This window comes from Cebus imitator, unplaced genomic scaffold, assembly GCF_001604975.1.
Source record: "Cebus imitator isolate Cc_AM_T3 unplaced genomic scaffold, Cebus_imitator-1.0 Scaffold50, whole genome shotgun sequence".
NCBI classification, from domain to species: domain Eukaryota; kingdom Metazoa; phylum Chordata; class Mammalia; order Primates; family Cebidae; genus Cebus; species Cebus imitator.
The window spans coordinates 968,940-979,552 of NW_016107365.1; the positions used below are offsets into that span (position 1 = coordinate 968,940).

Genomic DNA, 10,613 nt, shown 5'->3' on the forward strand with positions numbered 1-10,613 from the left:
GCTTACTGCAACCTCTTCCTCCTGGGTTCGAGCAATTCTCTTACCTTGGCCTCCCGAGTAGCTGGGATTACAAGCGCCTGCCACCCACACTTGACTAATATTTGTATTTTTAGTAGAGACAGGTTTTCAGGGTGGTCTTGAACTCCTAAGCTTAGATTATCCACCCGTCTTGGCCTCCCAAAGTGCTGGGATTACAAGTGTGAGCCACGGTAATGGCCTCTTTATACAGTATTCTTATTGTGCAAATATCATCTACAAACTTAGAGATATTAGATATTAAAGCTGAAGGTGATGTTACTGAATCAATGCCTGTATTTTATAGATGAGAAAATGGTTACCCAGAGAGGGTCAATGTGCCCAAATTCATATCACTTGTTAAACAGTTGCAGAGCCTGAACCCAAGCCCAGAGTGACCTGATTCTTAGATCATGATATCATAGTACTTGGTTTTAATTCAATATTATTGAAACAAAGTAATAAACTACTTGGCTAATTTTGATAGAAATTTGCAGTCTTTTCTAATTTCTGAAAATTCTTGATCTTTTACAGGAAAATTGATTCAAAATTCTCCAAACCTTCATGTTTTCCATCTGAAACGTAACTTCTTTTTGGAATTTGAGTCTCTCATGACTTTACTTGCTTCCTGTAAGAAACTCACAGAAATTTTTTCTGATTCTTTTTTTAAAGCTGTCCCATTTGGTAAGAGTTATAATATTACAATTGTGGTTTAAGATGTTTCTGTGGACACAGAGTCATATTAAGCACTCTTAAAAAAAAGAGCTGTATTTTGAGGCTGGCTCATGCCTGTATTCCCAGCACTTTGGGAGGCTGAGGCAGGAGACTCGCTTGAGGTCAGGGGTTTGAGACCAGTCCAGGCAACATAACAAGCCTTCTATCTCTACAAAAACTTTAAAAAAATTAGTTCGGTGCTCGCTTCGGCAGCACATATACTAGAATTGGAACGATACAGAGAAGATTAGCATGGCCCCTGCACAAGGATGACATGCAAATTCGTGAAGTGTTCCATATTTTTAAAAGAAAAAAAAATTAGTTGGGCACAGTGGCATCTGTAGTGCCAGCTACTAGAGAAGCTGAGGCAGAAAGATTACTTGAGCCCAGAAGGTTGAGGCTGCAGCAAGCTTGAACCTCCACCTCCTGGGTTCAAGCCTTTCTCCTGCCTCAGTCTCCCAAGTAGCTGGGACTACAGGCATGCGCCACCATGCCGGGCTAATTTTTGTATTTTTAGTAGAGCCGGGGTTTCACCATGTTGGCCAGGATGGTCTTGATCTCTTGAATACTATGCAGCCATGAAAAAGGATGAGTTCATGTCCTTTGCAGGGACATGGATGAAGCTGGGAACTATCATTCTCAGCAAACTGACAAAAGAACAGAAAACCAAACACCACATGTTCTCACTCATAAGTGGGTGTTGAACAATGAGAAAACATGGACACAGGGAGGGGAACACTGCACTCCAGCCTGGGTGAGAGACCTTGTCTCTTAAAAAAAAAAAAAAAAAGGAAAATTATTTCTCAAATAACACTTTCTAGAATTTTATTTTTTACCTTTAAGCTCAATTGGATTTGAAATTTCTAGAATTTTAACTACATTTCTAGTTATCAGAATTATTTTCTGAGGAAAGATTTGTTTCATCTACTTATGAATTCAATTTGAATTATTACATTGATTTCTAGTTTCTTCATTTTAAAGATCCTCTTTGCTGTAAGAGATGTAGCTGACATAACTGAATTTTTATTTTCCCTTTTGTAGTTGCCATTTTGCCAAGTTTTATTTCTCTGAAGATATTAAATCTTGAAAACCAGAAATTTCCTGAGGAGGAAACATCTGAAAAAGTTGGTATGTTTACAAAATACTGCTTTTTACACATTCTTATTCTTTCTGCCCAGAATTTTTTTTCTCCTATTTTGAATTAGCCACAAGGAAGCAAGATATGTATTAGCTGCCCTGCTTATTAGGAAGAAGTGACAGTGATGCTCAACTTTTACCCCCTGCCAATGCCTTCACTATAGTTTTACCTCCAGACTTGATTTCAAAGCAGAATGACTTTTTTTTCGAGATGAAATCTTACTCTGTCACCGAGGCTGGAGTGCAGTGCAGTGCAGTGGTGCAATCTCAGCTCACTGCAACCTCTGCCTCCCAGGTTCAAGCAACTCTCATGCCTCAGCCTCCTGAGTAGCTGGGATTACGGGCACCCACCACCACATCCAGCTAATTTTTGTATTTTTAGTAGAGACAGGGTTTTACCACGTTGGCCAACCTCGTCTTGAACTCCTGACCTCAGGTGATCTGTTTGCCTTGGCCTCCCAAAATCCTGGGATTACAGGTTTGAGCCACTGAGCCCGGCCTCAAAGCAGAATGACTTCTTAGAATGCATATTTAGTCATTATAGCACTCAGCAATTTCATTGTCAGGTATCTGTTTCAAATGAGACCTCATTGTTTCAATGGTTACTGAAATATAAGTAAAAATCTTTTTTTTTTTTTCAACAGAGTTTTACTCTTGTTGCCCAGGCTGGAGTGTAATGGCGCCATCTTGACTCACTGCAACCTCTACCTCCTGGGTTCAAGTGATTCTTTTGCCTCAGCCTCCCAATTATCTGGAATTACAGGTGCCTACCATAACGCTCAGCTAGCTTTTTGTATTTTTAGTAGAGACAGAGTTTCACTATATTGGCCAGGCAGTTCTTGCACTCCTGACCTCAGGTGATCCACTCACCTCGGCCTCCCAAAGTGCTGTGATTACAGGTGTGAGCCATGTGCCTGGCCAAAATCTATCTTTTAAGGTTAAGAAAACTCAATATATGAAAACTATATTTCATAAAATGATAGCTATAGAATTTAAATATGTTTTGATTTTTAAAAAATGATTATGAAAGTAATGTATGCTCATGGAAAACATTCTAACAGAAAAAAATATAAAGGGAGGCAGTGGAGATAGGGACTGCAGAGCTGTGCGTCTCAAACATAAGCATGCATAAGGATTGCCAGGATCCTCCTCTTCTCCTCCCTTCCTTTGGAGGCAGCTAGGTGGGTAGGGGCTGAGGCGGCAGAGGTAAAATCAGGACCAAGGAGATGGCTGGCATATATCACAGGTTAATTAAGCAAATAATACAGTGAGTATTGCCAGGCGCAGTGGCACAACCTGTAATCCCAGCACTTTGGGAGGCTGAAGTGGGAGGATCACCTGAGGTCAGGAGTTCAAGACCAGCCTGGCCAACATAGTGAAATCCCATCTCTACTAAAAATACAAAAATTAGCTGGGCGTGGTGGCCAATGCCTGTAATCCCAGCTACTTGGGAAGCTGAGGCAGGAGAATCTCTTGAACCTGGGAGGCAGAGGTTGCAGTGAGCCAAGATCATGCCACTGTACTCCAGCCTGGGTGACAGCGCAAGACTCCGTCTTAAAAACAAACAAAATAACAGTGAGTATAATGAGAGATTTCTTCAAGTTGGAAAAGGAATTTACAAATATTGAAAGGTGAGGCTAGAAAGAGCTTTGAGGTGCTGGATTAGAATCGGAAATATTGGTCTGGCCTCATGGCTTTTAAACCATGAACATACATAAACAGAGGTCTCTGTGTATATGCATTGATCTCCACATGTCTGTACACACACACATACATATTTCTCAGCTCAGTCAATGGAGAGACTAGAAGGCACTGCAGTAATAATGAACATACCAAGTACCCAGATGTTGATTTCTAAATCCGGTCCTTCCTTAAAGGAACAAGGATCCTTGCAGAATTGGCTGATGCAAGAACTGGGACAGGGAAAGAAAACAGTAAGGCTGGGACATTGTTTTATGCTAGAAAGGACTCAATATATTTGCATGCATCAGGCCTCAGAAGTTGAGAACTTTCTAGTGATCAAGTGATCTATAGTGTGCCATACTAGGAAGAAGTGAAAGTGAAAAGGAAGGTTCTAAGAGTGGTGGACTATAAGGCTTTAGGGCCGGGAGGGAAGTGCAGAATCACTGAAGATGACAGCGGGAGGTGGGATGGGAAGGGAGGCCACTGTAGAGCTGGGAGAGGAACCTGCAGGTCAGGAAAAGCTTCGTTCTAAACGATGAAATGGAGATCTAATTGGCAGCCTGGATTTCAGTGCAGGAGAGATTGACTGGTAGAGGGTGGTGGGGGATTTGTATGGAGGTAGCGAGGAGGCCAGAAGCGTGTGCTGACCCTTCTCTTGCCCTTGGAGAGTGACAGGAATAGCCTCTATGCCCCATGGAGCTTCCTGGACAGCGCATGATGTTTACACCTCACATGAGTTTCAGATTACTGTTGCAAAGAAACAAAAAGTACAAAGAGAATAGCTTTTTGGTCTTTTCTGATAGCCTACGGTTTAGGTCCTTTTAATAATCTGGAAGAATTGATCCTACCTCCTGGGGATAAACTACATCGACTGACCAAACATCCAGCAGTGTCAGCAGCTTCACTGTCTCCGAGTCCTCTCATTTTTCTAGACTTTGAACGATGACAGTGTGGTGGAAATTGGTGAGCTAAAGTGTTTCAGCTTGCATGGAAGCTAGTGGTATAGTCAAGCTGTCTGCTGCAACGTGTCTATAAAAGCATTTGCCCCTCTAGAAATTTTCAACCCACTTCCTCATTTTCACTATCATACTGTTCCCTCTAGTGTCCTTCTGTGGATTTAGGTGCATTCTGGTCAGATTTGAAAGTACAAAAAGGTCTCCCATTTGCAGATATACAAGCCCTCCCATCTGTGTTCTTGTCACCTGGTGTTTCAGACTCCTGGCCGCATAACCTCCTAAGTACTCTCTTGTAAAACTGAAGATGAATATACACACAGAAAAGTGCAAAAATCATACGTGTACTGCTCAATGAATTTTGTTTGAGACGGAAGTTTGCTCTTGTTGCCCAGGCTGGAGTGCAGTAGCATGATCTCGGCTTACTGCAACCTCCCCACTCCTGGGTTCAAGTGATTCTCCTGCTTCAGCCCCCCAAGTAGCTGGGATTACAGGTGTGCGCCACCACCCCTGGCTAATTTTTGTATTTTTAGTGGACACAAGGTTTCACCATATTGGCCAGGTTAGTCTCAAATTCCTGACCTCAAGTGACCTGCCCTCCTCAGCCTACCAAAGTGTTGGGATTATAGGTGTAAGCCATCATGCCTGCCCTAGAAATGTCTTTTACTTTGCTTTTGAAATATATTTTTTCAGTGAGTATAGAATTTTATTTTTGGCACTTAAGTTTCTCTCACATTTCTAGCTTCCATCATATCTTTTGTTTAGGAAGCTGTCAGTCTTTTTGTTGTGCTCTTGAAGGGGAGGGATTATCTTTTCCCCCCTCCTTTGGTGGCTTTTCTTTGTTTTCTTTGGTGGCAGTTGCTATGAACTTGTGTACGCCCCAGAATCCATGTGTTGAAGCCCTAACCCACAATGTGATTGTATGTGGAGACAGGACATTTTAGGGCATTTTCTTAATGGCCACCTGAGCAAACAACAGCAGTAGGCGTACTCTAACATGTCCTAGTGGATTTCCTTTGTATTTACTCTGCTGGTGGTTTGTAGAATTGATTGGTTTTGTGCCTGATGTCTTTTATCAGTTTTGGGAAGTTCTTGGCCAATATGTGTATAGCTTCTGCCCAGTTCTCCTCCATTCTTCTCCCTTCTCCTTGCATATAGCAGAAGGACTCAACCTAATTTGGAAACAGGAGAGGCCTTTTTTAGAAGCTGAGATTTCTTTTTCTTTCTTTTTTTTTTTGTTTTTTGTTTTACTGAAGTGGAGTCTTGCTTGCTCTGTCACCCAGGCTGGAGTGCACTGGTGTGATCTTCGCTCACTGCAACCTTGACCTCCTGAGTTCAAGCGATTCTCCTGCCTCAGCCTCCTGAATAGCTGGGACTACAGGCATGCACCACCATGCCTAGCTAATTTTTGTATTTTTAGTAGAGACAGGGTTTCACCATGTTGTCCGGGCTGGTCTCAAAACCCTTATCTCAAGTGATATGCCGACTTCAGCATCCCAAAGTGCTAGGATTATAGGCATGAGCCACAGTGACCAGCCTGAGGAACGGAGATTCTTTTTTTTAATTATTTCTTTTTTTTTATACTTTAAGGTCTGGGGTACATGTGCAGAAAGCACAGGTTTGCTACATAGGTATACACATGCCATGGTGTTTTGCTATATCCATGCCCCCGTCATCTACATTAGGTATTTCTCCTAATGTTATACCTCCCTAATCCCCCCACTCCCTGCTATCCCTCCCCTAGCCCCCCACCCCCAACAGGCCCCAGTGTGTGATGTTCCCCTCCCTGTGTCCATGTGTTCTCACTGTTCAACACCCACTTATGAGTGAGAACATGCAGTGTTTGGTTTTCTGTTCTTGTGTCAGTTTGCTGAGAATGATCCATGTCCTTGCAAAGGACATGAACTCATTGTTTTTTATGGCTGCATAGTATTCCATGGTGTATATGTGCCACATTTTATTTATCCAGTCTATCATTGATGGGCATTTGGGTTGCTTCCAAGTCTTTGCTGTTGTAAACAGTGCAGCAATGAACGTATGTGTCATGTGTCTTTATTAACAGAATGATTTATAATCCTTTGGGTATATACCCAGTAATGGGATTGCTGGATCAAATGATATTTCTAGTTCTAGATCCTTGAGGAATTGCCACACTGTCTTCCACAATGGTTGAACTAATTTACACTCCCACCAACAATGTAAAAGCATTCTTATTTCTCCACATCCTCTCCAGCATCTGTTGTCTCCTGATTCTTTAATGATTCCCATTCTAACTGGCATGAGATGGTATCTCACTATGGTTTTGATTTGCACTTCTCTACTGACCAGTGACGATGGGGTTTTTTTCATGTTTGTTGGCTGCATAAGTGTCTTCTTTTGAGAAGTGTCTGTTCATACCCTTTGCCCACTTTTTGATGGGGTTGTTTTTATCTTATAAATATTTAAGTTCTTTGTAGATTCTGAATATTAGCCCTTCATCAGATGGGTAGATTGCAAAATTTTTTCCCATTCTGTTGGTTGCTGGTTCACTCTAATGTTATATTTTCTTTCGGTGTGCAGAAGCTCTTAAGTTTAACTAGATCCTATTTGTCTATTTTGGCTTTTGTTGCCATTGCTTTTGGTGTTTTAGTCATGAAGTCCCTGCCTACACATATGTCCTGAATGGTACTGCCTAGGGTTTCTTCTAGGGTTCCTATGGTGTTAGGTCTTATGTTTAAATTGTTAATCCATCTAGAGTTAGTTTTTGTGTAAGGTGTAAGGAAGGGTCCAGTTTCAGCTTTCTGCGTATGGCTAGCCAGTGTTTCCCAACACTATTAACTAGGGAATCCTTTCCCCATTGCTTGTTTTTGTCAGGTTTGTCAAAGATCAGATGGTTGTAGATGTGTAGTGTTACTTCTGAGGCCTCTGGTCTGTTCCATTGGTTTTTATCTCTGTTTTGGTACCAGTACCATGCTGTTTTGATTACTGTAGCCTTGTAGTATAGTTTCAAGTCAGGTAGCATGATGAATCCAGCTTTGTTTTTTTTTTTTTGCTTAGGATTGTCTTGGCTATGTGGGCTCTTTTTTGCTTCCATATGAAGTTTAAGGTGTTTTTTTCCAATTCTGTGAAGAAAGTCAATGGTAGCTTGATGGGAACAGCACTGAATCTATTAAGTTACTTTCGGCAGTATGGCCATTTTCACAATATTGATTCTCCCTAACCATGAGCATGGAATGTTTTTTCTATCTGTTTGTGTCCCTCTTATTTCCTTGAGCAATGGTTTGTAGTTCTCCTTGAAGAGGTCCTTTATGTTCCTTGTTAGTTGTATTCCTCAGCATTTTATTCTCTTCGTAGCAATTGTGAATGGGAGTTCACTCATGATTTGGCTGTCTGTTATTGGTGTATAGGAATGCTTGTGATTTTTGCACATTGATTTTTGTATCCTGAGACTGCTGAAGTTGCTTATCAGCTTAAGGAGATTTTTGTGCTGAGTTGACTGAGTCTTCTAAATATACAATCATGTCGTCTGCAAATAGAAACAATTTGACTTCCTCTTTCCCTAATTTAATACCTCTTTTTGTTTTCCTTTTCTTGCCTGATTTCCCTGTCCAGAGCTTCCAATACTATGTTGAATAGGAGTGGCGAGAGAGGGCATCCTTGTCTTGTGCCAGTTTTCACCCATTCAGTATGATATTGGCTGTGGGTTTGTCATAAACAGCTTATTACTTTGAGATACATTCCATCAACACCTACTTTATGCGTTTTTAGCGTAAAGGGCTGTTGAATTTTGTTGAAGGCCTTCTCTGCATCTGTTCAGATAATCATGTGGTTTTTATCTTTGGTTCCGTTTATGTGATGGATTATATTTATACATTTGCATATGTTGAACCAGCCTTGCATCCCAGGGATGAAGCCAACTTGATCGTGATAAGCTTCTTAACGTGCTGTTGGATTGGGTTTGCCAGTATTTTACTGAGGATTTTTGCATCAATGTTCATCATGGATATTGGCCTGAAATTTTCTTTTTTAGTTGAGTTGCTGCCAGGTTTTGATATCAGAATTATGTTGGTCTCATAAAATGAGTCAGGGATGATTCTCTCTTTTTGTATTGTTTGGAATAGTTTCAGAAGGAATGGTACCAGCTCCTGTTTGTATCTCTGGTAGAATTCGGCTATGAACCTATCTGGTCCTAGACTTTTTTTGGTTGGTAGGCTATTAATTGCTGTCTTAATTTCAGACCTTGTTATTGGTCTATTCAGGGATTCAACTTCTTCCTGGTTTAGTCTTGGGAGCATTTAAGTGTCCAGGAATTTATCTATTTCTTCTAGATTTACTGGTTTATGTGCATAGAGGTGTTTGTAGTAATCTCTGATGGTAGCTTGTATTTCTGTGGGATTGGTGGTGATATCCCCTTTATCATTTTTTATTGCATCTATTTGATTCTTCTCTTCTTTTTTATTAGTCTGGCTAGCAATCTGTCTACTTTGTTGATCTTTTCAAAGAACTGGCTCCTGGATTTATTGACCTTTTTCTCTAGCTGCCCTTAGCATTTTTTTCCTTCATTTTAACCATGGTGAATCTGACGATTATGTGCCTTGGGGTTGCTGTTCTCGAGGAGTATGGTGGCCTTTGTATATTTCCTGAATTTGAATGTTGGCCTGCCTTGCTAGATTGGGGAAGTTCTCCTGAGTAATATCCTGAAGTATGTTTTCCAACTTGGTTTCATTCTTCCTGTCACATTCAGGTACATCAATCAAATGTAGATTTGGTCTTTTCACGTAATCCCATATTTCTTGAAGGCTTTCTTCATTTCTTTTCACTCTTTTTTTCTCTAATCTTGCCTTCTCACTTTATTTCATTGAGTTGATCTTCAGTCTCTGATATCCTTTCTTCTGCTTGATCGATTCAGCTATTTAAACTTGTGTATGTTTCATGAAGTTCTTGTGCTATGTTTTTCAGCTCCACCAAATTGTTTATGTTCTTCTCTATGCTTGTTATTCTAGTTAGCATTTCGTCTAACCTTTTTTCAAGGTTCCTAGTTTCCTTTCATTGGGTTAGAACATGTTCCTTTAGCTCAGAGAAGCTTGTTATTCCTCACCTTCTGTCAATTTGCCTGCTTCTGTCAATTTGTCAAACTCATTCTCCATCCAGTTTTGTTCCCTTGCTGGTGAGGAGTTGTGATCTCTTGGAGGAGAAGAGGCATTCTGGTTTTTGGCAATTTCAGCCTTTTTGTGCTGGTTTCTTCCTATCTTCATGGATTTATCTACCTTTGGTCTTCGAAGTTGGTGACTTTTGGATGGGATCTCTGAGTGGGCATCCTTTCTGTTGATGCTGAAGCTACTTCTTTCTGTTAGTTTTCCTTCTAACAGTCAGGCCCCTCTTCTCCAGGTCTGCTGGAGGTCCACTCCAGATCCTGCTTGCCTGGGAATCACCTGTGGGGGCTGCAGAACAGCAAAAATTGCTGCTTCATCCCAGAAGGGTACCTGCCAGATGTCAGCCAGAGCTTGCCTGTATGAGGTGTCTCTTAAGATAAATGGGGGTCAGGGAGCCACTTGAGGAGGCAGTCTGTCCCTTATCAGAGCTCAAGTGCTGTGCTGGGAGATCTGTTGCTCCCTTCAGAGGTGCTGGGCAGGGATGTTTAAGTCTGCTGAAGAAGATCCCACAACCACCCTTTTTCTGAGATGCTCTGTCCCAGGAAGGGGGGACTTTATTTATAAGTCCCTGATGGGCTGCTGCCTTTTTTCAGAGATTTCCTGCTCAGCAAGAAAGGGGTCTATTCACAGTCTGCCTGTAGAGGCCTTGCTGTGGTGTCCCTTATCAGAGCTGGGCTCCACCCAGTTGCTGTATAAAATTCCCGGAGCCTTTGTTTACACAGGCAGGTTAGGACCGCCCACCTGAGCCTCAGTAATGGCAGATGTCCCTCCCCACCCTGAGCTCGAGCTTCCTGGATGGAGCTCAAGACTGCTGTGCTTGCTGTGAGAATTTCAAGCTAGTGGATCTTAGCTTGCTGGTCTTTGTGGGTGTGGGACCCGCAGAGCCAGATCACTTGGCTTGTTGGCTTCAGTCCCCTTTTTTTCAGGGGAATGAGCGGTCCTGTCTTGCTGGCATTCCAGGTGCCACTGGGGTATGAGA

At 41.8% G+C, this 10,613-nt stretch overlaps 1 protein-coding gene and 1 non-coding gene across 2 annotated transcripts in view; both read left to right on the forward strand.

The window, feature by feature from the left end:
• LOC108303675 (NLR family apoptosis inhibitory protein) overlaps positions 1–10,613 on the forward strand; it is a 31,299-nt gene that overhangs the window by 17,030 nt on the left and 3,656 nt on the right. The window contains 4 exon segments of the mRNA XM_017527594.2: positions 550–699; positions 1,771–1,857; positions 4,353–4,428; positions 4,430–4,512. Coding sequence (XP_017383083.2) covers positions 550–699; positions 1,771–1,857; positions 4,353–4,428; positions 4,430–4,512 — 396 coding nt within the window.
• Positions 927–1,033, forward strand: LOC119471118. Its single transcript, XR_005200112.1, has one exon. It is a non-coding gene; the product is annotated as a U6 spliceosomal RNA (small nuclear RNA).